The sequence below is a fragment of the Dioscorea cayenensis genome, chromosome 2 (genome assembly GCF_009730915.1).
Source record: "Dioscorea cayenensis subsp. rotundata cultivar TDr96_F1 chromosome 2, TDr96_F1_v2_PseudoChromosome.rev07_lg8_w22 25.fasta, whole genome shotgun sequence".
NCBI classification, from domain to species: Eukaryota; Viridiplantae; Streptophyta; class Magnoliopsida; order Dioscoreales; family Dioscoreaceae; genus Dioscorea; species Dioscorea cayenensis.
This window is the reverse complement of record NC_052472.1, coordinates 18,276,865-18,304,130: the sequence shown is the minus strand read 5'-3', so window position 1 is coordinate 18,304,130 and position 27,266 is coordinate 18,276,865. Positions and strand designations below refer to the sequence as shown.

The window sequence follows — 27,266 nt, the reverse complement described above, 5'->3', positions numbered from 1 at the left end:
GAGATCAAAGAGAGAAGCTCTCACAAAATGTCCTGGAGAAGTGTATGAATGGGATAGAGCAAATGCATGGATCATATAAAGCAGATTTAAACAAGAGCAAAATTAATGGCAGCGAGGTACTTGGGAAGTTTCCCATATTCTAATTCATGTAAAATTTCCCTTTACCCCCTTTTGACAATGTCAATAGGCTTGGAGACTCATCCGTCCCTCGAACAAACTTGAGAGATGTTAAACGAGTGTCTCTCATGTCCACAATGCGGCTCGCGTGGTCATAACAGAACAAAACTATCATTCCACTATAAACCACAAACATAATTTGTTTTTGTTTAGACAAACTCTATTGATTTAGTCACAACCCCACTCTAATGACCGTGAGTTTTTCTGTGTACATGCTAGTATACAAAGACTCTCAATTATGTTAAACTCAATGAGATAGTTAGGAGTTGCAAATAGTTGTAATATAAGATAAATAAAATTTTAAAGATATAATCACCAAAATAGTTCATGTACTTTTCTCTCTTTTCTCTTTTGGTCTCTCTACTCAGAAATGCTCCCGATTAGTCCCTCTACTTTTGAAAATGTGTCACTTAGTTAGAAATGCTCCCAATTAGTCCCTCTACTTTTTAAAAATGTGCCAACTTAAGTTGGCACATTTTAAAAGTAGAGGGACTAATTGGAAGCATGTCTAACTAAGTGGGCACATTTTCAAAAGTAAAGGGACTAATCGGGAATATTTTTGAGTAAACCAAAAGGTAAGAAAGAGTAAAAGAAGAAAGACCAATTAAGGTATCATACCAATTTTAAAAAAAATAAATAAATTTTTAAAAAATATATTTAAATTAAATAAAATAAAATGTTTTGGATCACGTGAAACACAGATAAGGAGTTCTTAGTCTTTTTAAAAAAGAAATCATTGTTACATACTCTATGCGTGTTTTCATTTGTGGGGTCAAATCAGCTAAACTGATTTATTGCTTTGATTTAAAGGTAATGTTTGACTATAAAGAGAGAACATGTTTCACATCTTGACACGTTTGGTTGGTAACTTGGTAGGGACTCGGATCAGTTGGATTGCTCTGTTGACTTGACTCAAACATAAAAAGTTAGTACACATAATATTCCTATGAAATTTTAGGGACTCTGAATAATTGGATTGCTTTGCTGATTGCTGGAGAAAATTAAACCAAAAATGCAGAACTACCATATGACATGAGCAAACAAATTACTTGGCAGGGAAAACAATACATAATCAAACAGGCTAAAAGGTTGCATTTTTGACTTGCCCATCATATCACTGTTTTTCCAAAGAGATGAATGAAAAGAGATAATTTCAACTTTGATAAATCACTTTCAAAGTAACTGACAACTTAGGAAAGATACAAGAGAACCAAGTCACAAATAAAGGATAACAACGCTGATTTGGAAACATGAAAAGCTTTTGAAACTAAACTAGCTAAACATTATTTAAAATAATACACAATATGCTTATTGATATTGAAATTTTAGTTGCTCTCGAGACGGGAAGAGTTAAAAAGAGTTAAAAAGCTACATGTTCTGACATCAAACAATAGCACTAAATAATAAACAGACAGACATTTTGCAGCACCTACCCAGTCAACTTGTAAACCATACCTCTCTTCGTGTCTCCTTGCCCATCACTGAAGCTATTCTAAAATCGAAAGAGGAGCTCAAAAAAATGGTGATTATAAGGGTTTTTTCTGGCAATGCCAGTGTTAAATCCCTCCATGATTCTCTCCCCCAGTGCTTAAACCCTGATTTATGTGAGCATATCACCACATTCAACATTGATTTTATTCTCATGATGAACTCAGCTAGAGATGCTGCATCGACGGTGAAGAGAAGTCCTTTTGCTCTTAACTCAAACCTAGGGCCCTGTCGCATCTCACTATCTCACTAGACCGCCGAATTTGGGTTGCATGCGATCGCCGCCGGCAACTATAATTGGATCAGAATTACCAACCTTCCGCTTCACTGTTGGAATTGGGATTCAATCGTCGAGATTCTCCGGCCGATCGGCGATCTCATCTACGTTCAAAAGAAGGAGCATGTCACTCTGGAACACCTTCGAACACTGGTTAGACTCAAGCCGTCGATCATCTTTCCGTTGGAGATCACTGTGGACATCGGCGTTAGAAGCTTCATTGTTAAGCTTGAAGATGACGGGATTCACATTCTTTGATCAAAGATCGTCCAGGGACCTTCGACTATTGCCCCGGCTCAACGTCGACCAGCTCAGTCATCTCGCAAAGCCATATATATTCCCAAAGACGATAAGGGTAAAGCACCCGTTATACATTCTCCCGTCGATGATCTCCCCGGCGAGGCTGTTGAGCGTTGCTCGGCCTTTAGCCAACCGACTCGGGATCGACGCTGTTGGATCTCAAGGAGACGTCCAACCTCCTACCGATGACCGGCTTCTTGCCGATACCCTTGAGATCCCGCCGGAATCTCGTGCGAGATCCGAGCGACAATCCTCACTGTTGCCATGCAGTGGCAACGTGATGGTTGGGCCTTCAACAGCCGCTCCTTTGCCTCGAGATGCAAACTCCACCATTCTCTTTGGAACCATGCCTTCGTCTCTATTGCCTCAAGATCAGCACTCCCTGGATTCCTGCAAATCCCTTGATCTTCTGATCACGCCTTGTGATAGCGTCACTCTTGATAGGCCTCATCGTGATCAGCTCTCTGATCAAATATCTAATCTATTTCCTGATGAGATGCCTCGGGATAAGCGCTCTCCTGATCTCAGCATCCACTCACCCATCTTGGTGAACTTGCCTCGAGATAATCACTCTCTAGATCCTCCTTTGGATGCTGAGATAACTCCTTAAGATATTCAACAACATGATCTAATCTCACCCTCACATTCCAAGGTACCCTTGCCTCGTGATGATCACTCTTCTCTCTCTAATTCTGATCATGGACAGGACTCATCCTCTAACCCTAATTTGCAGGAAAATTTTCCCTCTCACCTGCAATTCCTACCTCCAGTCTTATCCATCCCTGAGGGGTACAAATGGATTTTCATTTTTGGAGGATGGACACTGGTACCAAGCATTAACTCTGAAAAATTTTATGAACAATATCCTTTGCCCCAGAATTCTTCACTAGAGGCTCCCTCTAATGAAGAGCTCCTTGACTGGGGGGAAGATGAGAATATTCTTGATAATGACATGGAAGATGAGGATTTCATTCCAGATAATGAAATTTGCCTTGATCTGGGAAGACCAAGATTCACACACTATTGATACTGAACAAGAAAATTCTAGTACTTTGGAAGATCTACCAAAACAACTTCAAGCAGATCCTAAACTGCTCAGAAGAAGTGACAGGCCCAAGAAAACCTTTGGGCGCTGGAACAAAGAAGCTGGGTTTGTACCCCTCCATCCTCGATCTCCCAAGAAAAAAAAATCCCTGAAGATCCAAGAGAGGTACGCCCTCTTTTATGAATTCAGATTTTCCTCTTGGACTGATGCTCAAATTCTTAAATATAGCAATTCTTGTGGCATTAAATTCCTTGGATCTCCCTCTCATAAATCTAAATGTCTAAATAAAATCAGATCTCTTGAAACTGTAAGAGGCTCCAAATCTCCTCCAATCCCTGGATCTCCCCTGAGATCTAATTATTAGACTTTATCTGTTTCTTATGAAAATTTTATGCTGGAATGTTAGAAGTCTAGGCAGACCCTCTAAATGCCACCTAGTCAAAGAAGTTATTTTAAATTGCAAAGCTGATATTGTTTGTCTCCAAGAATCCAAACTCCAAAACCTCCATCGCTCCCTATGGAGATTAATTGGAGGTAAACGCATTGACTCTTTTGAATTCTTACCGGCCCAATGTTCTGCTGGAGGTATTATCCTTGCTTGGGACAGCTCCCAACTTAATGGACATTTAATCTATAAGGGATCCTTTACCATTTCCGTTAAATTCACTAATCGTCTGGATAACTCCACTTGGTCTTGCTCCAGTATTTATGGACCAAACTCTAGTTCCATTAGGCCTGATTTCTGGAATGAACTCAGAACCCTAAAAAACCTCATTTCAACCCCCTGGGTTATTTGTAGTGATTTCAATACGATCTTTTGCATAGAAGACAAAAATAACGGTATCTCTAATCCTAGAAATATCACTGTATCCCAATGCCTTCTAAGCGAACTGGATCTTATTGAACCCCCCAAACCCAAATTAGTGGAAGAAGATTTACCTGGTCCAATGGATAATGTAACCCTATTTGGGTCCGTCTTGATCGTTTCCTTTACTCTCATGATTGGACCTCCTTATACCCCAGAACATCTCAATTTGATCTTCCCAGATTTGGTTCGGATCATTCTCCTATTGTCTCGATTTTGGAATTCACCTTAAAAGATCCCGAATATTCAAATTGGAGAAATTCTAGTATACCAGCCCTAATCTCATCAATCTTATTCAAGAATGGTGGTCGGAGTCAAGCCCTGTTGGATGTGGGGAGTTCATCTTTTCCAAAAAACTTGCTCATTTAAAATCCAAACTTCGCACATGGTCCAAGAATAATTTTTGTGCTTCTAAGATCCTCAAAAGTAGTCTACTTGCAGAATTACATTCCATTGACATTATTGATGAAAGTAGACCCCTCTTAGAGGAAGAATCCAACCGACTCTCCCAAATTCGCTCTGAACTTTACATCATTTTAAACCAGGAAGAAATTTACTGGAAACAACGCTCAAGGATTACTTGGCTTAGAGAAGGGGACTCCAACACTAAATTCTTCCACCAAATTGCAAACAGCGGGAGAAATAGAAATCACATACCTCGTATTCTTCATAATGGCATCTGGTTTGACGATAATGCTCAAATTGGTAGAATATTCACTGATCACTATCATTCTATCTTTGGTACTCCTTTACCAAATAGATTTCTCCTGGATTGGCATTTTCTTTTGATTACAAAGAAAGAATTGATCTTTCCCAGCTAGAACTACCTTTCACTACTGAGGAAATTAAACAAGCCGTTTTTGGCCTTAACCCTGACAAAGCCCCTGGCCCGGACGGATTCCCTATTTTCTTCTTCCAAAAACATTGGACCATCCTCCAAGACACTCTTGTTAAGCTTTGTGAGGATTTCTTTGAAGGAACCATCAACCTTGAGCGTATCAACTGGATTCATATTGCTCTTATTGCAAAAAATAATACGCCTTGTGATGTGAAGGACTTTCGTCCTATCAATCTTATCAACTCCACTTGTAAATTTATCTCAAAAATACTCGCTAATCGCCTCAGTACTGTTATCAATTCGCTAGTCGATGAATCACAATCCAGATTTATTAAAGGCAGATGTATAGCGGATAACATTGTCGGTGCACAATAAATCATTTTCAACTTACAAAAACATAAACGTCTAGGACACATCTTTAAAGTGGATTTCGCTAAAGCCTTCGACTCTCTTGACTGGAACTTTCTTCTCGAAATTCTTGTTGCTAGAGGCTTTGGACCTAAATGGATCTCCTGGGGTTTTTCCATTCTTAGCACTGCCAAGGCCCAATTCATTATCAACGGATCAACTCAGGGCTACATTCGTTGCAAAAGAGGTCTGAGGCAAGGCGATCCCCTCTCTCCACTGCTCTTTGCCCTCACCGCTAATATACTAAGCGTTATGCTCTCCCATGCACTCAAATCCAAAGTCCTGGTGGGGGTTCCTTTAAATAATTCTGATAACATCTACCACCTCCAATATGCCGATGACCTAATTTTTTTTGCTGGAGGACAAGAAGATCTTCATATTATTAAACTCATCCTGTATCTTTATGAGGGTGCCTCAGGCTTAACCATCAATTACTCAAAAAGCTGCATGTACTCCTCTAACTATGACTATCAACCTCATCACTCCTCAGCTAGAATCCTAAACTGTTCACGTAGCTGTCTCCCAATCACCTACTTAGGAGTGCCCCTTTCTGGTCGTAGACCCAAACGTTATGATTGGGCAAAACTCACCAACATGGTTCGCTCCAGACTCACCTCTTGGAAAGCGAACTACTTATCACTTGGTGGATGCTTAACACTCATTAATTCTGTCCTTTCAACCATCCATGTTTACTGGATATCACTCTTCAAGCTTCCTGCTTGGGTGATCAAAGATATTGATAAAATTCAGAGAGATTTCCTTTGGAAAGGGCCCGACCTGGGACCTAAAGGAGTCAGATTGATTGCCTGGAACAAGATCACTAGACCGCGGGAAATGGGAGGCTGGGGAATCCTTAACCTTCAGACCTTCAGCAATGCTTTACTTGGAAAGTGGTGGTGGAAATTAATCTGCAATCCAAATAGCAGTTGGGTCAAAATCATCCACGCTAATTATTCCATAAATGACACTTTTAGAATTCTTTCTCACATCCCACCCAGAAATAAGTCGTTTTTTTGGGCAGGAGTAACTTCCACTTTATTTTCCTTCCGATCATGCATCATGAAATCTATCAAAAATGGTTCTAACACTTCACTTTGGTCTGATCGTTGGCATGATGGGATTTCGACTCAAAGATCATTGGCCCCATCTTTTCAATGATTGTTCTGTTCCTCGGATTACCATCAGACAATTCACCTAGTTTCTAAACAACCCTGAACCCTTATTTCCCACCTCCACCCCTGATATGTTATCTGCGCTTCTTGAAATTATCCCTGATTGCTCCAATATTCAAAATGATGTTCACTCCGGGACCCTATGATGTTTACTCCTGGACCCTGGGTAAAAAAGGCATGTTTACAGTTAAATCTTATTATAAATTTCTCATTGATGGTGGTACACGTAGTCCGCTTTATCCCCTTTTCTGGAAAAATCATTGTCCAAGCAAAATCACTCTTTTCAGTTGGCTTGCTGGGAAGGACAAAATCCTCACCCTCACAAATCTCTTCAAGAAAGATTACAATTTTCAAAATTCCACCGACACTTGCGTCCTTTGCCACAATGCATCTGAAAATCTTCAACACATCTTCATCGATTGTGAATTCTCCAAACCCATCTGGCCACTTTTCTCTCAAATTTTAGAAGCTAATTCCCTTCCACAGACAATTCCCACACTGTGGACCACTTGGATACCATCCTTAACCCCTCAAAAGCTCTACCCGATTAACCGAGTTACAGAAAATAATCGACTGATTTATTTGAAGCTGGAGAAACAAGTTTCACATCTTCAATACATTCACAAACATAGAAGCACAAAAGCAAATAAAGATTACTAAAAGGAGGGTGAAGCCCAAACCTTTGAAAAAAGGGTGTTTAAGCAGTGAACCTTCTGCCTTTCTTCCACAAAGGCATAATATTGTGTTATACCATTAAGGGTAAGTTCATCCATAAGGTTAATTATGTAAGGCTTCGGCAGATATTTTTCCTTAAATTCCTTGACAGTTACAGGAAATGTTGCTGAAAACATTAAAACTTGTCGATGGGCAGGAAGAAATTGAATAAGCTGCTCAATGGAAGGCTGAAATTCTGGCGATAGAAGCTTGTCCGCCTGTGAGTAAAAGGACAAATGTGGTTTTAAACTTCCAAGGAAAATCAAAACAAGGGAAATACATTTAACCAATATTGATTAAATTTCCTCAATGCTCCCCACCAAAAGCTTCACAAACAGCTATGCTTCTCTCAGAAGTGTGAATCAAGGGACTCAGAAACATCATGGCATACTCAACGTAAGTTTGACAAACATTATATATACCAGTGACCAAGAAAATCAATCATAATTTTGGTTTTTTGCGCAATTCATATGCAAAGAATGCAAAAAAAGAAGCATTGATCTAAAAAACAAACAACATGGATTGTGTCACGAGTATTTTTGCAATTAAATAGGAGATTAAGTAAATTTTCAATTATCCATAGAACCATTGATCTGAAAAGAACCACATTGAACGAGTAATAATCAAGCAATTGATAGTTTGATATGTTATTCGACTTTAATGATGTGAAATAGAATTCACAAGGAATGCTCCTTGTTTAAAAAGGTAATATAACATGTGAGCTCTTGCTCAATGACAATTACAATATTTCAAAGACAACATAAACGGAAGTTTTAAAACAAAATAAAAAATAAAAAATAAAAATAAACACACACACACAGAGACAGACAGAGAGAGAGAGAGAGAGAGAGAGAGAGAGAAAATTAGTACAAAAAAATAATTACAGCAATTAAAACTGCATTGTGTCTGTCACAAAAGTTGTAACTAATAAGTAATAACCAACTGTTCAAACATTATGCTAGATCTAACATAAACACAAATGATACAAAATACTTTCATGCCATTTCTATTGATTGGATATTTACTAGTGCATAAGATTTAATCTGATCATATGAGCAAAGATTACCTCATCCATAATGAGCATTGAGCAATTCTTCAATACACAAACACCTTTTCTTGCAAGATCAAGAATGCGTCCTGGTGTTCCCACAAGTAAATGAACAGGCTGATATAAACGCATTATGTCATCCTTCAAGCTAGTTCCTCCAGTGGTAACCATGACCTGAATCTTTAAATGCTTTCCCAACTCTTTGCATACTTGAGATGTTTGGAGAGCCAATTCCCTTGTGGGAACCAATATGACAACTGATACAACAAAGCGACAGAAAAAAAGAACAAATTAGTATTAGAATATATTTGGACAAAATACGTTTGTCTTCCAAGAAGTAAATCCCATACTGAAATAGTTGCAAAACAATTCAGAAACAGTAGTTAGCAAAATTAGATATGGAATATGTGGTTCAAACTTCAAAAGACCCCACAAAAAGAAAAAAATAGTAGAATTAATAATGCAACTTTGAAAAATGGCAGCTTGTTCTTTTCAGACAACAGATGATAAACTCATTTATGTAATGGCAATAAAAAAACAATATGTATATGAACCTTGAATAACATTGTTATCTTGATCGATTTTTTCTAGAGCAGGAATGCAAAATGCAGCTGTCTTCCCAGTCCCATTTTTTAGCCCCTGGCAAGTATGTCACTCCCAGTCAGTGCAATTGGAATGCTTTCTTCTTGAATGGGTGAAGGTCTTTCAAATCCCTTCTCATATATTCCCATAAGCAACTCCCGCTTCAAAAAAAGTAATCTTCAAATTCATTTCCCTTAGTTGCAGTAACATCCTGTAAAATGAAAAAGAATACATTTCATAAATTAAGGCCGTTTTCAAACTCTTAACCACATGATTTCTTCTTTCAAGGGCAGTGACCAAGTTCAAGGGTAAGTAGCACATTAATGGTGCTAGAAAAAGAAAAATAAATGCACACTTTTGGGCAAACATCTCCAAAGAATGATTCTGTAATTAACCAAACAGAGCAATATGATACTTTCTCCTTCATAACACCCATTGAAAGACATTCTTTTCAACTTGATTTACACTTCCTGATCTTCTAGTGATTAGTAACAGGTTTTTAACAACAAGCTGCACTTATATGCTCAGACCCATCATTATCAACTCTGACTTTCAACTAAAAGTTACAACAAAAAAATAAATAAATAGAGATGGGATGCTCAGCAGAGGGCAATAATAAGATAAATCAATCAGGTAATCTAAAAGCATGCATCAAATTCATAACACAAACAAGATAAAAATTAATAGATCATGTATGCAAAAATAATAAGTGTGCACGCATGCACACTTTCGCATAGCACAGAGGAAAAAAATGATTGTAAATACGAAATGGGCATCCGAATTCTCCCAAAGGACAAGCGAAATTTACATGATGAGTTTTATGCAGCAAAACACATAATCAATCAGGCTAATAGAAAGTCCAGACTCAATCAAAATTCAATTTACTCCATGAATGCTAGGCTTTCTGTTCTAGATCTAACACAAACAAAAGAATGATCAGATCTTGATATAGAAGAGAATGATGATGCTGACAAAACAGCAAACTAATGCTAAGCTTTTAAGTTAGAGAAGTAGCAAGAGGTTGTTGAAAACTTGATGAGGCTTCAAAGAGATACAACTGACAAGGTCTATATCACAATTTCAGGGAAGAGGACCATTAGAAACCATTAACAATTATGTAGACGAAGATCATCACATTATAGGAACAAAAAGATTCAAGCCTACAACAGATTTGCAACGTGATACCAATTGAAATAACGTAGGCATTACAAATAAAGATCAACTCATTAAATGAATAAGAAGTCATGAAAGTGTATTGCCTGTGAAGAAAATCATTCCTCTGCATCATTATTATTGTTATTATGTTAATTGCAAAAGGAAGAGTAAACATATGAAGAATTATCACGCTTTTAATTTGATATTACCTCAGTCTTGTAGCGTGTGTCTTGTGGTGGTATTTTTAACTGAGCCTTCCAATCCTGAGAGCTGAAATCATCAGAAAGTTAAACTTGTTGGATACTTTAAAACAATAAACTTTCAAATGATGATGATAATAATGATAATAATTATCACTATTATTATAATAATAAGTTAACATGCTTCTCATGCTGTAATCCTGCTATGCTCTAAAAATAAGCAACCCACCATATATACAAAGCACAAGATATGCATTTTGATACATATAAACAGACAATTTAAGGGACACCACAGATAATTGTATATTGAAAACAGGTATAAAAAGCAACAAAAGGGCATCGAAAAATAGAATCCAAAAAAAGTTCACAAATCAAATCCAGGTAACACAAAGGGAAGGAAATATATAGGAATCAGAAATTCATTAAGAAGTGTCACGCAATTTAGGCAATAATCTGTAAAATCTCAAGTACATGATCATATAAATCATGTGCAGAAAGATAAAGAGGGAAATTAACCAAATATATTCAAAAATCAGTGAACAAAGTGTAGAACAATTTTCAAAAACAAAGTGTAAGAACAATTTTTGAATTGTATTGGAGCCAACTAATAAAATAGTGACGTAAGAATATAAATAAGAAATCAAATTTCTAAGTTTCCATAATATGAAATATAAACTTTAATGGATGGCGCAAGACAGAAAAACGGCGCTCACTAACACTAAAATCAGTGTCCTAGATCCCCCTAGAACAAAATAAGATATGAAAAACTTCAAACATAGAATATTAGCATTTCAGGATATCGGAACATAATTTAAGACAGGTTTTTATGAAATGGCAAAAGCCATCAATGTCGTAAAGGCCAATTATTTGCATGAGCATGGGGCCAACTAATACAATAGCGAGATAAGAATATAAACAAGAAATCATAATTTTAAGTTTCCAGATTATAAGCTACAGGCTTTAATGGATGGCATAACATATAATAATGGTGCTGACTAATATTAAAAGCATCCTAGAATAAACACTATCCTATTAAAACAAAAATAATATGAAAAAGCTTGAAATACAGAATATTAGCATTTCTGATGATAGAAAGTAACTTAAACGCTAACAACAAATTAAAAGGCAATACTATAAAAAGCCGACTAACAGCAAGAGCATACTATCAGGCCAATCACAAACTTCAATAGACTCCACAACTAACTATTCAACTAATAAAAATAGGTCCGTCGCTACAGAAAAATTTTTACAAACATCAAAAAGACAATCATTAACTTATTCACCAGGACAAGATTTAAACCATAAATCTAACAAGAATATTAAGATATCAGGATATTGGAAGTAACTATGGAGAGGTTTCAATGGAACAACAAATGTCATCAATGCCACAAAGGCCACTTATGTGCATGAAAATTAAAAAACCAAAAAAACAAAAAAACAAAAAACAAAACACAAAACACACACATACACACAACTAACTACCCAACCAATACAACAGAAACAAAATACTAAGTTTTCATGCTCCACCGTCTCTCACCTTGCGTCAACCCCACCAGACTGAACAGACTTCGCAGCCTCATTTCCACCCAAATCACTCCCCATCTGATTCCTCCTCAACCATAGCTGCTGCTGCGGATGCTGCTGCTGCTGCTGCTGCTGCTGCTGCTGGTACTGCTGTTGGAAACTCTGATTCTGCTGGTTCTGCAAAGGATTCCTTTGCACATACTGGTGCTGATGATGCGGAGCCCTTCCATAAAGATTAGGGTTTTGCCCCGCGTTCCCCCCTCCACGCGCGTTCCCGATCCCAGGCGGATACCTTCCCCGATTATTCATCAATCCCTCTCCCGATCTCAACAAAAAAAAAACCAAAAAAGACTACTAAAATCAAACCCTAAAAATGAAATCACAAGCACAAGAACGAAATCGAAAGGAACAAAGAGCTAGGGATCGGAAGAAAGAGGAATCGAGAGATCAAAGAAGGCCATGGATTCAAACAATCTCTAGGGTTTTGGAAGCGAAGGAGACGAGAGCGATGAGAGATTAGGGCGTCGGAGAGATGCGAGAAGAAAGAGAAGCGCGTTGAATTACGGAAGAAGCCTTGGCGTTTTATATAAGAATGGATTTTTGCGTGTAACCCCTTGTTTTATAACTTTATTGACAAGAAACCCCTACTTGTGTGATGCAATTAATATTTTGTTTTGGGTCTTTTGTCAAGTTAAATTTTATATTAAATAAAAATAAAAATGGAGGCCTTATGACTTGTGAGTTATGACCAGTGATTACTTGCAGAGTTTGTTTGGAATTTTAAAAAATAAAATAAAATATGTATATATATTATATATAGAAAAAAAAAATTTACATATACAATGAATATAATACTCGAATTAATCTCTCTACTTTTTTCTCTATTCTTTTTTTTGTCCCTCTACTCAAAAATATTCTCGATTAATACTTCTATTCTTAAAAATGAGTCCACTTAATCCCTCTACATTTGAAAATAACCCAACTAGTCGCTGTATTTTTTAGAGTAAAAGGGTTAGTTGGGAAAAGACTAACAGTAGTGAAACTAAATGGGTCCATTTTCAAAAATAAAGAGATTAATTGGGAGCATTTCTAAGTAGAAAGATTAGAAGGAAAGAGAGAAAAATAAAAGGATCAATTCAGATATTATACATACATGCAATTAATAAAGAGCTCATATTTAGCAATGAAGCCAATATTTAAAATGCAATTTTTTTTTCAAAACATGAAGATCAAGATCTTAACATTGGCTTCATGTATAAACAAAATTAAAAAAACACACACACACAAACATGAAGAGACATAGGTAAACAACTTAAATAGTTTGTTTTGTGTATATTTTTATTTCGGTCACCTAATTTTAAAAAATGATGATTTAATCTCATATTTGTAGTTTTTATTACAATTTAGTCACTCAAGTATCAAGTTAACTGACATATGCCATGTGTGATTGTTATTAATTGTATAAACTCGGTTAACTACATGTACAGAACCAAATCAAATTTTTTTTAAAATTAGGTGATCAAAATAAAACAGCCGGAAATAAAAACTATTTAGGTTTATTGCTCTAAAAAAATTTATATACATTTCAAGAATAATTCAGAACAATGACGTTAGATCCAAATTATTTATTTCAAATATTCAATATATGCTTTAAAAAAAAAATCTAATTTGTAATAAACTTTAAAACAAAGGTGTTAATTGTGAAAGGGTATTATTGGAAATTTGTTACTGAGACATTGGTTTTGAATGGTGAGAACGGGGCCGATGCTTCCAATGCGTCAATTATGGATTTTTATGTGGAGCCCTTAATAATTGAATTGAGCCCCAAAAAGAAAAAGTTAAAAAAAAGTTAAAATAAGGCGAATTAAATTATGTAATCAAAATGATTTCTTTCCTTGCCTATATTTCTGCTGTTTTAATTTCATTGCCATTTGCCTATACTTTATATCTATTTTTTAAATGACTGAAAACACAGCAAATAAACAGAAAAAAAAATGGATAATTAGAACCAAATAATGCTGAATGAGAATTAAAAGTAAATTGATCTGATTTGAAATTTTTCAAGAAAAAAATAGCTCAGACAATTAACTTTATTGAACATCAAAGCATGGCAACAGAATTTTGGCATTAAAGGTGAATGTGATGTTCATAAACAATCCAGAAGTTTACAAAGCATCTGCAGAATATCAGTAACAAGTTGATGATAGTGAGAGAACCAAGCTTTGCTAACTTATTCAAATTAAACAACAGGAATTTTTCATAAGAATCTCAGCATTATATGCCTCAGCTTCTTAATATTCTCTTGATCCTAACATGGGAAATAGAGCAGTTTACAACCTTTGAATGTTGTACCTGAAATTCATTATGCGAATGGTATCCGGTTCCATGCAGGAGCTTCAATGGCTGAATTATAGGTCATGATTCTGCATTATTCATGTTCTCTGAAGAATTTGTTTCCGCCTTTGTGTTGGAAAAGCTTCTTAGAACCTGGTGGAGAATGGATTTAGAGCTGTTATTGCATTTTAATTAAAATTACATTGATGTCGTGTGGCAGCTGCTGTTCGTACCTGATACAAGTACCAAGATACATAAGCATCGGTGGCAGCATATTGGAGTTGTGCTTGTGATAAGATATTTGTTTGCCAGTTTCCCAATCTTATTTTCTTCGGCTTCTCGAGCTGCATTGAGCATTGCCGTCAGCTAGAGGAGAAAATTTTAACCTTGGTTGCTACAAAGGTTGTACTGGAACACACTAAAATTAATGGGAAATACCCGAACAGCAGATTATATAGATACAACAAGCAAGACCGTGACAAGGAGAAAAAAAACAGCATTGCAGAATAATCAGGAGAAATGTGACCACTGACTTTCAGCAAAGTGAATATCAGAATATACAAAACCACAAAGCAAGTGCTGGAGAAAAAATATTAGAAGAGGCAGTGAAGAGAGTCGTTACTTTGATCCATGAGGTTACTCGAGCACAAGTATAAGCCACTGAGCCATGTAATCACAATACCTCTTTACAGGTGAGTGTTTCCGTCAGTGAGGATAAGCTCCAGTTTCTAGGGGCTCCACCAAGCTTGAGATTTGCCAGAACTGAAAGGTCTTGCAAGCATTCTACACGTACATTGTAATCCCTCCAAATTTTAGTCGCATCATTGGCGACACATACTCCTACCTTCATTTAATCAATGCAAGCAAGAATGGCATATAAGAGGACATCCAAATCAAACATAACCCACTTCACAGTTAAGCACAAGGAACTGGAGTCAAAAGAAGAGAATACCTTGGTAGATGAAAGTATCCTCCAAAAGAGATTTCAATATAGGAGGTATGCCAGTATGAATTATATGCATTACATAGCAATGAGTGGAGTCCATGCATATCTGCATTACTGCAGCTTTGTTTTGTGTTTCTCCTACAGCAATAAGATTTCTAGTAAATAGAAAATGCAGGAATTCATAACTTTTTTTGAAGCACATTGATAAGCCAGCTCAGAAACTCCCTTGTGGAAGAAAGCAATCAGATATAATAGCAGATACTATTTTGGCAGAATTGGAGCCCAAAATTGTATGCAAATCAAAGATCAAATATTTAAAAATGTGTGAATTTCATGATCACAGCTCCATTATAAAAACTGAAATATGAAGGTTGTACTGGGAACATACCTCGACCAAAGGCTGGTTTCCACTCAATGTCAAATCCAAGAGAAACTGGCTCCATATTCTTTTCCATGCCTTTGATTTTTTGCAAGAGCTCCCTTGCAGATTGCTCAACTTCAGGAACTGTCCTGCTATATACAATATGGCCACCAAAATTAAAAGATTGGTGCCTCACTTTTAAATTAACTGCAAATACAAAGAATCAAATTATAAAACAACTAATCACTTATTTGATGTAACATGAGGCAACGTATGCGCACATGATCAGAGGTCAATTAGATAACATAGCAACAGTGCAGCAAAACAATGAGTTCAAACAAAAATCAGAACAAGAAACAGCAATGCAGAAGAAGGGCAAGAGTATGAACACAAATCCTAGCACACCTCTGATTACAGAGCAGTAATGTAGCAGGAGAACAAGAGTATGAGAACAGAAAGATTAAAACTGGGCATAAATCTCTGCGTCACAACAAAAGAAAATTAACAATAAGGTAAATTTCTAGTGCTCTCTTTTTTTAAGAAGATACAGAGTAACAAACTACTTGGCATCACTTCTGTTACTCCAGAGCTCCAATCCTCACCATCATTCAAAGAACACAACATTCTAAGTTTACCCACAAGATTGCATCTTTCTATATATTCTTCATCAAAGTTTCAAGTATATTAGTTCATACAAAAGTTCCAATTAAGAATAAATTTGAGAATCTCCCACAAAATCACAGCTTAATCGCAAGAAATGGGAACACAAGTTTCAAAATTTACCTACAAGATTGCAGTTTTCTGCATCTTCTTCATCAAAGTTTACATGCATATTATTTCATACAAAAGGTCACACTAAGAACAAATCCAAGAACTTCCAAGGTTCCATTAAGAATGAATTTGAGAATATATCACAAAATCATAGCTTTATCGCAGGATATTGAAGATAATAACTTCGCATTTCTTTGATCACAGTGAAAAGTTGGTAGGAAAAGAAACTGATAACCTGGTCGAACATGAGGAGCAAGATTCCAGACTCCATTTCTAGAATTCGGGATCGCATGAGTAGGAGCGAGAGCGTTATGGTCTCCCGATCGGTGAGCCGGAGACAGAGAAGTCCAAGCAGGCAAACGCCGAGCTTTGGGGCAATGAGAGGGAGAGCCAGAGGCGGAGGCTGGGTCAATCTGGAAGCGCTTCTTGCGCTTGGCAAGGTAGGATTTCTCGGCGGCGACGAGCTCCTTCTCGGCGGCGAGGTCCCATTCCGGCATGGGATTCGCGGCGGCTTCACTTCCCTCGGATCCCATTCGTCCTTGCGTTTCTTCGGAATATGCGAAAAGATTGGGTTCGAAACGCAAAATTTGAATTTTTAGAAATAAATTTGGCGATTATTACTTGAAAACCCCTTATGCTTTGCTTGTTTGAAGGTTTGGAAAAGTTTTATAAAGTATGGTAAGGTATGGTAAGGTATGGTAAATGAGGTTCTAAACCATATCTTGCTTGGGACAAAGATAGAGTAAATGAAGGTTTATGAACCATATTATACTTGGTTTGAAGGTAAGGTAAAGTAAAGTTATATATTAAAATTACGAAAAAGACCCTTTGAATGTTAAAATATATACATATCAAACATAAATTTGTAATAATATATTTTTATTTATTACAATTAAGTTATAACAATAAATGATAAAACTTTTCAATTACAAAATCTTGATACAAACCAAATTTCACATTAAAAAAAAAATCGAACAATTTACACAATGAACAAAGTCTAATGAACACCAAAGTTCACATAAAAAAAACAAAGAAATTCAACAATTTACACAATTAACAAAATAGTCGACATAATGTAACGAACACTTAATATAAATTTGTCCACAAAAAACAAAATAGTCGACATAATGAAATTCACACTTAACAACAATTTGTTCACAATTAACAAAGTAGTGCATATAATATAATCCCACACTTAACATTGTTTCATTTAACAAAAAGCAAGTTCTTACATCACAAAACATTGGGTAACAAACCATTGTGATGATGTAGTAACCACCATAGTCGCCCTGATAAATTGGAAAAAAATTTGAAAACAAATTAAATTCATGTACTAATAACATAAAAGAAAATAAATAAAAGAATACTCTAAGCAAATAAATTATATAAAATAAATTACTTTCGTGTTCAAATGAAGATATGAATATCCAAAAAAATTACGAACCTTCCATTTTTAGTCTTGTGATTCATGATGATGCCCCATTAACTCCAACAACACCGATTTGCGATGCGAGTCCGGGCATCTAATCACACTTTCTAACATTTTTGGGTCTTTGACGAGGAACACATATGTCTTGGTATGGAGAGATTGTGGTATTCCTATGTTTGTAACCATATCCCATACATCAAAATCTTTAAGTGGATCCCGATTTGCAACACATTGTTCTAGCACATTTGTGGACCTTTCTATGGTTGCATTTGTTTTCTCCATTGTCTTAGTTGATTGAATGAGAGCACTAGCTATTGACGTAAGGGCTATGGACATGTCTGCATCTCCATGATTGTCATTTCTTCTAACTCTTTTGGACCTAGAAGAACTTGGAGCCTCAAATTGTGATGGTTGATCTAGTGGTGAAGCTTCATCTTCAACTTCATTGTCATGTGAAGTCATATTTTCATTCTCACACAAATTCTCCAAATTTACTTCATTTTGGGAAACCATAAAGTCAATATCATTGATTGTGTCCGCCGAATAAGGGCTACGTGACGTATTTCCCGAATTTTGAAGTCTTCTTCTTCTCATCTCTGACGCGGTCTCGGCATGTTGTCCAGTTGCCCTATCTTGGCCATAAAGTTGAACTAATTTTTCATAATTTCTAATACTCTTGTTCATCCATTCAGAGGCTTCTGGTTTAACCTATCCAAAAAAATATGTCAATAGCATGTCATGTATATAATCACGCATATGTTATAATGAACAAATAAACAAACCTCAATTAGGTGTTGCCACACCTCCGGCTCGGCATTCCACATTTCCGTTGTTGGACTCCAAGCAAATCCGCTCATTCCATTTTTGAAAATGTCATAGCATCGTGTAAATGGTCTTTTTATATTTTTCATGCGATTTTGCAATTTTTCTTTGTCTATTGGTTTATCGGGAAATTTACCCTTCATCTCATTCACTATATTATCCAATGCATGTGTAGTGAAAGTTCCTCCAACTCGGTTTCCCATTGCTTGTTGATGCAAATATGCATCTATCAAAGCATCGTCCATCACAACGGTCCATATGCATGTGGTATTTCCATCATTAGTGCTTGCACTTGTTCTTCTCTTTGGCATTTTTCTAACTACATCAAAAAATAAATACATAACAATGATTATGATATTAATATGGTGCACAATATATTATTTACATTAGGAAAAATTAATGCAATAGAAAAAAATGCTATACATGTAATAAGATGCACAATAAATAAGTCTAGTAAACTATGACAACATCAAAGTACTAAACTAAGGACCATTAATACACAAGTGTCACAATTCCAATAATGCTCAATCACATGCAAGCTCTTGCCACATAACAACATCAAAGTAATACAAGGTTTTTAACACTCAAACAAAACACAAAAGCAATACAACAATACTAGGACACTCTATTGTGAATTACATCATTCAATATAATCTTGCCACATCTCCACCGCTATTGCATCCCTAATGATCTCTCCTTGAAAAGTTTCTTCATTATTCTCCCCACTAGCACGATGTTCTTCTCCCCGCTACATCTCGTAGTTCATCATCAACTTGTGCAATTAGTGTCTCATCGGGATCTACTCCCATTAGGTAGTTATGCAAAATACAACATGCAAAAATAATTTCTTTATGTGTTTCTAAACAATAATGCGGCTCGGTTGAACTTCCCACTATAGGAAAACGCTTTTTAAGAACACCAAATGCTCGTTCTATGGCACAACGCAATGACGCATGACGAAGATTAAATAATTCACGTGGATTTGTTGGTGGATTCCTTGAATACTCCTTCAAGTGATATCGCTCTCCTCTATATGGTGTAATAAGTCCACTTCTTAACATAAATCCCGCATCAACAAGATAATATTTTTCCTAACAATAAAATAAATGTTATTATCATGTTGAGTGTATATATGGAATTGTGGACAACATTATATCATACTTATGAATACCTTCTGGAATTCTTAGAGGATAAGGTCTACTTAATGCATTCTTTATTATTCTTGAATCAGATGCTGTTCCTTCCCACCCAGGTAACACGTATGTGAATTTTAAGTCAAACATGCATGCCGCTAACACGTTTTGTGTTGGATAATCCTTCCTCCCACGATATTTCGGAGCTTCAGCACTAGAAACTTTGACCCGAATATGTGTTCCATCAATAGCACCAACACAATCCTGACATTAACACATCTCATATTTTATTCTAAATTTTTCACGTATTTATAGTGAACTTGCAATTTAATAAATTTTTCATTACCTTGAAATATGGATAGAATCTGTTACTGCTGAATATTTCTGAAGGAATTTGTGCCCCATCAGGTTGTGTTATAAATTTGTCCTCCAACTCTATTATAGCTTGCAATACATTATGAAAATGCCTAAAAGTGGTCTCACGGGAACGCCGGAAAAAGAAAGATAACTCACGATGTGTAACATTATGACCTAATACATAAAGAGTTTTTGCAACTTGTTCCTCGACCGACACGTGCAAAGTTGCTCGAAGACCACCATCTCTAACTAGCATATCACATAAACCTAAAAAAGCTGAAGAACCCATTCTAATCATACTATGACATAAATCACTTGACAACAAGTGTGACATTAATTCATCTCTTGCTCGGTCGCCTTCGAGCCGTATCTCATGTGTTATTTGACTTTTGTTTCGTCTAACTTCAATCCGGCGTCGCACAAGCCGAACAATTACGGCAATAACAACTTGAATTGTTGCTATATGATGTAGGCGATGCAATTTCATGACAGGATTATCCAACAATTGTCGTACGAGAAGCATTTTACATAATGCAATTTTTTCATCTTCCATCTAATAAAGCATGAAAAGTTTATTCATAAATATTAAAAAAAAAAATACAAAAGGAAAATTTACTTCAAATGAAATAAGATAACAAATGAAATGAAATATTAAATTAGAAGGACCAGACTATAATGATGAAAAAATTCCATTAGAAAATAAATGCCATGATATCAAATTTTTGGTATTGTCATGGTTAGGCCTGGATTTGCCTTGGACTCTAATTGATAACCATGGGATATTGCTTACGATTTCAACCTAAAAAATAAAATTATTGGTTCAATTTTGAACATTGAGATATCCTCTTAAATGTCTAATGTGCTCTTTATTCTTTAATCTAACCATATGATAGATGCCATGATATCAAATTTTTGGTATAACTTAGGTTTCTTAGAACTTGAAAATGTTCATCACTATATGAAATTATCTGTTTCAAGCAAAAAAAAAAAAAAATCCTTTGTGTTAACATCATAAGAAACAAAGAAATATATGCCATTATCATGAGCACAGCCTGCAAAAACAAAATCCTACCAAAGACAATGACCCATTACTCAATACTAGAGATTATATATATTCAACAAGATATTGGAATTTTGCAAAAACCATCACTAGATAACAAAACAACACAAATAAATGACCAAAGCACCTTTGTATAAATTTAAATCTATGAATTCATACAAACAACAAAAACAATTTTTTCCAACAAACAACCACACATTGTTCAATGAGCAAGCACCCTCATTTTTAAATACATAGATTGGGGGTTCTCATAGTAACTTACCTCGACTTTGGTTCGGTGAAGGTCCGACTGGAGGTCCGTGAAGCTCCCGGCTAAGCTTGGAGTGACTTGCAACAATGGGAAAAATCGCACTGGTATAGCTAGGGCTCTGAGAAATGAAGCAAATGTCTTAGCTTAGAGTGAATTAATACAAATGGCATATATGTAATTATTACAAAAGTTAAAGGGTATTTTTGTCATATAAAAATATAAAACCCTCCCAACCCCCCAATTTGGAGGGTTGAGAAGTGGGGTTAAAATGGAGGTTCTCAAACCTCCATTTTACCCCGCATAAACCTTACCATGTCAAAAACCTTGGATCCAAGCAAGGTTTTATCTAAAACCATACTTTATAAAACCATATAAAACCCCCAAACAAGCAAGGCATTAAATTTAAGGTTGGATGCTAACAATTCACAATTAGATAAAATATTTCTTTAAGATAGCACTAGCTTTTCTTGTCGGTGAAACGCCAAGGGAGTGTAGGCTGAAGTGATGGAGGTCGTGTGTTTTTTGGATCACTTTCTTCTGTTTATTTTCACGAGAGTAATAGTATTAGTATTACTGTTATCCACGAGAGTTAACAGGGGGCGTTCATTTTAAAAAATAGGGGAAAGTGAAAAAAGTGGTAGGGCTTTTTTCACTTTTGGTATTTATTTTTGTTGAAGTAAAAGAAGTGACACTTTCCCTATTTCTGATTAAAGTGGATTTTGAATTAAACTCATTTCAGTATTTTTTTTACTGGAGTGGGAGGATGTGAGTCAATATATAAAAACTAACTTCTTTTCATTTTTAAATTTTTTTTTTAAACTTATAGAACTTCATCCAACACCTAAATTTTTCGGTTCTATTCTCACTTTCTGACAAATAAACACAGAAATCATGGAAGTGATATCACTTTCCCCTATTTCAGGGAAGTGGTACTTTCCTCACTTCCTGACTTCCCCTCACTTACAGTAAAATGAACGCCCATTAGGAAGCCCGGGAAGTATCACTTTTTTTCGACTGAGGAGAGTGTTAACATTTTCAATAACATTTTCAATACTTTTGATATTTTATTTGTAACAAATTGATAACAAATGGAAGAATTTAAATATTAGATGAAGTTGTATGAGTTCAAAAAAAAAATTGGAGGTGAGTTTAATTCAAAATCTATTTCAATCAAAAATGAGGAACTGACACTTCTGTCACTTCAGTATAAATGAACATTAGAAGTGGAAAAAGTCAGACTCCTTCCGTTTCCTCAGTGTCTCCTAAATAAATGCCTAAGTGTGCAGAGAGGAAAGGAATGGGTAGGGATGATAATGAAAAAATGTTTAGTTGGAAAAATAATTCATTAGGGGTGGAAAAAAGTAAAAAAAAAAATAAAAAAATTGAAGTTCTACTAAGATTACGTTTTACCCCTCACATAAAAAAATGATATTTATTTCAAATAATTATTATTTATAAAATAATTAAAACATAAATATTTATCTTATTATTATTGATTAATGTTTAATTAAAAATTAATTTCAAATAACTATTAATTTCATTCTTGAAATTTTGTCATTAATTTCATATGATATTTATTTCAAGTAATTATTATTTATAAAATAATTAAAACATAAATATTTATCTTATTATTATTTTTAATGTTTAATTAATAATTAATTTCAGATAACTATTAATTTCATTCCGTACTTAAATTTTTTAATTAATTATTATTAATTTTTATATTATGATTACTAGTTGAACTAAATAAAATATTATAACTTTTTATATGAATATTTTCTTTTTACAAGCCATTATCATGTGTGGGTTAATGGTAATCGTTCAGAGTAATGATTTTTCTCAAAACATCCAAGCATAGGTATGGGAATGTGTAATCAATGATTCCCAAAAGAGAGAACCATTACTACCATCCAAACGCCCCATAAAAGAAAAAAGTCGAAGTGGGATTTCGGCCCAATTTTCATACGTAATGTTGTACCCTGTCCTAATTTTAGACATCGGACCTCTTTAAATTCTTGTGCATGCATTAGGGTTAACATAGTCATTTAGTACTAATAACATCCTTGCATGATTGCATAGTAGTTTTCGTGTGAGAATTAGCCAAAAACCAGGGGCAATTTAGTCTTTTGAACCATTTTCATTTTATTCTCTAATATGAGGGCAAATTGGTCATTTCCTTTATATATATTAAAAGAAAGAGAGAATAAAGTTAAAGCAACCTAGCTCTTCCTTCTCTCTCTTTCTTTCTTCTTTTTTTCTTCTTTTTCTTCTTTCTTTCTTTCTTTCTTCCTTTCGTGCCAAGCACCTAAACCCTAGAGAATATTTCCGGCAACTTCAACCGGCGAACCAAGCATCCATTCTCTTCCTCTTCTACTTGTGAATACGATAAGGCTTCAATCCAGGGTTTTCTTTCGTATTTCTCTCGAATTTTCTTGTTTTTGGAAATCTTTAAAAAAAACCTAGAAATACACCATGGATTGGGTTGTTTGTAGGCTCAAATTGAAGCCAATATCATTTATATCATTATTATTCATTTGTGTGAATGCTTGTAAAAAAATTTTTTTCATTAGATGATGTAAAGCGGGAGAAAAACTTTGCATAAGGGCTAGTTTTACTGTAGCAATCCTTCTACTCTAAAATGGGCCAATTAGTGGTTGTATTTTCAAGAGTAGAGAGACTAGATAGAAAGAGATTAAGGGTAGAGGGACTAAGTTGGGTCATTTTCAAGAGTAGAGGGATTAGTGGGGTGCATTTCTGAGTATAGTGACCAAAAGAGAAGAGAGAGAAAAGTAGAGGGACCAATTCGAATATTATACCAATATTCTACACTTTCATTCCTACTACCGTCCCATTCCCATTTCCCATTTCGCGAACTAAATGCCGCTTATATTTGACTTTTCTAGGGTGTTTTTGTAAAAATTCACAAATCCACGTGACTTTTGCAAAAGCCACCCTGTATTTCAAATAATTATCATGAAGATATTTCTCCAAAATCGAAAAAACTTTATATCATTTGATGAGTGCACTTTGTATACGTGTTTTCATACCCTAAATTCATCATTTTGCTTGTTCTCTAGTTTACTTTTATATATGAGCAGTGCTATTATGGATATTTTTGTTATATGTGCAGAAATTGGGGGCTTAATACAATTTGGAATGAATTCGGGAAGAAAACAAGAATATGTTCAAAAGGAGTTCAAGTACTCGAGCTTGACACGGGCTTGACACGCTCGTGTCATTACCTCCGAAGTTCTCAGCCTAATGTGATTTAGAAAGAATTCCGCGTAGAATGACACATTCAGGCGTGACACGGTCATGACACAATCGTACCCATGCCTCCGAAAATCCCAGGCCAAGGGCGATTTTATTGAAGAATTGTTGATGCGCACTGGGTGCCTCTGACACGATCGTGTCACAGCATTACACGGTCAGGACACGATCATGCCCCTTCCACAGAACATTCCAGGCAGAGACACTCCACTTCACTCGGCTCTCCCTCGATACGACACTGTCTGGACACGATCGTGCACAAACCGTGTTGAGCCCGTTATTCCTCTTTATAATTCCAGTTTTTAGGGTTTCTTCATCATCTTTGTTCGGGAATCTACTTTTTCACTGGGAGGACTTTGATGAGGGCGAAGATCAAGTTTATCCACACCTTCTAAGGCATAAAGGAGCGAGTTGGAAGCACAAGGGATGTGGTGCTAGCACAAGGAGCTCGACATTAGAGGCAAATCTAAAGAGAAGGGAGTTATGTCTTCTTTTTCTAGATCTAGTTTTATCTCCTCCATGTTGTACCCACCCATGAGGGGCTGGCCAGCCACGGTGCTCCCGGGGTGAAAACTTTGTTATTTTGTATGCTTAAACACTTATACTCTTCATGATTTACGGAGTTCTTTTGGTTATTGTGTTTAACCTTGTGGTTGCATAACTTGATGTGTTTGATTTGCACAGTTACTTAGGTAAAACTTGGTGTGTGGATTGTCATAATTGTGGTTGCTTTGCGTGATTACAAAACTTGATGTGCATGAAACCATAGTTACCTTAGTAAAACTTGGTGTAACTGAGAACCATAGATGCTTTATTGCTCTTGAGCACACACCTAAACCCAAGAATGCACCTGGTAAACCTTGCGAGTAAGTGAGCATTACTGACTGCAGAGGGAACATCCCAAGGCATTTTCTCTTATGTTGACACTTAATCCAATTGGCTTTTATCTCCATCTATTCTCTTTTCTTTTTCTCTTTTAATTGCTCTTTCATTTTTTTAATCTCATCACCCATTCATTATTCACTAGAGATCAGTGTTAAGTGAGTACTTTGAGTGCAGTCCCTGTGGTTCGACAACCCTACTCCTCACGGGGTACCACTTTTTTACTTGTGTGCGACCCGTGCACTTGCGGAGAACACATCATCATTTTTCCGAAAAACCCTAGTAATTTTAAAATTTTACATAAAATTTTTCTGGGATGTTTTTGCAAATACTCACAAATCCACATGCCTTTTGCAAAACCACCAAATATTTACTAATAATTTTATATGTTCATTAAAAAAATAATAATAATTACCAAAATCCTTTGGAAGTTTCTTTTATGCACAATTGATATTCCCAAATTTGGGTATTCTCAAAAGAACCTTTTTTCTGACAATTTAGTTTTCAATAACTCTGATATAAAAGTAGTTGACGTTGATATGATAACTTTCTAACTAGATACACATAATATTAAACGGAAGTTTATATATTAAATAGAACAAATAAATATTAAACGGAAAAATAATATATTAAGTGAAAACTTATATGGTTACATGTAAACAAGCAATGTTAAACAAAAAAATATAATGATCAAGTGGGAAGTATATATTGTAAAATAGAATAAACTTACGGAGTGAGCTGCAGTAAGTGTATTAAAAAAAGAGGGACTATTTAGAAAATTTCAAATATTAGAGGGTTTGTTTAGAATGTTTTGAAACTTTTAGGGGGCTAAAAGTAATGTTTCCTAAAAATATATATAAAGCATTAAATAATTTTTCCAAATTTATATTTTTATCTCTAATGTATTGTTGCACATTCCAATATTTTTATGGAAAAAGTAAAACAACATTTTGATATAATTAAAAGAAAGAGAAAAAAAATAATGAAATTTTTATAGATTTTTATTAAATAGAAGTACACTTTTTATAAATTTAAAAGTATCAAGTTATTAACTAGTTATAACTTTTTTTAATAGCCGTGAATTAGTTAAAATGGACATACAAATACCAGAAATTCAATGTACAATCTCCGCAATCTCAACATTCAATGTGTATTCTTGAATAATCTAATCTTTCAATTATTGAACCATTTTATTTTACCAAGTTCAACGTTAATCAGATTAGTCAACATTTATATGTTTCGATGCAACAACAAGATCTTATTTGTAACAAGTAGTTTTGTTGGTTGGTTAATTGGTCACTTTTTATTCATGAAATGGCTTGGATTGGTATTATTCTGGATACCACAAAATTATTCTATTCGATCTAATAAGTATCTTGTGTCATAGGACCAGAGTAAAGGAGTAACTTTTATAGGGCGGTTTTGCAAAAATTACCATATCCAAGCGACTTTTGTAAGGCATTTACTTTAATGTGTGAGGTCAAGTGTTCAAATCACATGGGTTATGGGCAAGCCCAATGGATAAAGCATTTGCTCCCATGCGGGAGGTTAGGTATTTTAATCCCACCAATCCATAGTGGGCAAGGGTACACTATACATGGATGATAGGAATAAACATATGCATAAAGTGCCACTAGACAATCAATTTTTGGCTATACACAGGCCAGTAACCATTGTGATTGTCACATTTGTCCAAAAAAATAATAAAATAATTTTTTTAAATAAAGAGCATCATTTTTTTTGTGGTTAAAAAGAGCTTAGCAGCTATTTTATTGGGAGAATAAGAAAGATACAAAAGAGTTCCAAACAAACAAGCAAAGAACATTATCATAACAAAGAAAAATCAACAACCAAACAA

The 27,266-nt window shown here is 35.3% G+C and overlaps 1 protein-coding gene and 1 pseudogene across 1 annotated transcript; both read right to left on the bottom strand.

The window, feature by feature from the left end:
• Positions 1–7,092: 7,092 nt before the first annotated feature.
• On the bottom strand, positions 7,093–12,353 carry LOC120273656 (annotated as a pseudogene).
• A 1,524-nt stretch (positions 12,354–13,877) lies between these two features.
• LOC120271299 (Werner Syndrome-like exonuclease) lies at positions 13,878–16,775 on the bottom strand. Its single transcript, XM_039278109.1, has 6 exons — positions 16,441–16,775; positions 15,462–15,641; positions 15,080–15,211; positions 14,810–14,967; positions 14,361–14,471; positions 13,878–14,280 (listed from the first exon to the last, which is right to left on the bottom strand). Exons 1-6 carry the CDS (start codon positions 16,736–16,738, stop codon positions 14,209–14,211), a joined length of 951 nt encoding a protein of 316 aa, XP_039134043.1. The 5' UTR covers positions 16,739–16,775; the 3' UTR covers positions 13,878–14,208.
• Positions 16,776–27,266: the final 10,491 nt, after the last annotated feature.

Bases quoted from the DNA above. Each gene is read 5' to 3' on its own strand.
- LOC120271299 (XM_039278109.1), bottom strand. From the start codon at position 16,738: ATGGGATCCGAGGGAAGTGAAGCCGCCGCGAATCCCATGCCGGAATGG. The intron at 14,968-15,079 runs GTATTCTCTTCT...AAATGAAGGTAG, and splicing joins GGATACTTTCATCTACCAAG to GAGTATGTGTCGCCAATGAT. The intron at 14,472-14,809 runs GTATTGTGATTA...TGCTCAATGCAG, and splicing joins AAACACTCACCTGTAAAGAG to CTCGAGAAGCCGAAGAAAAT.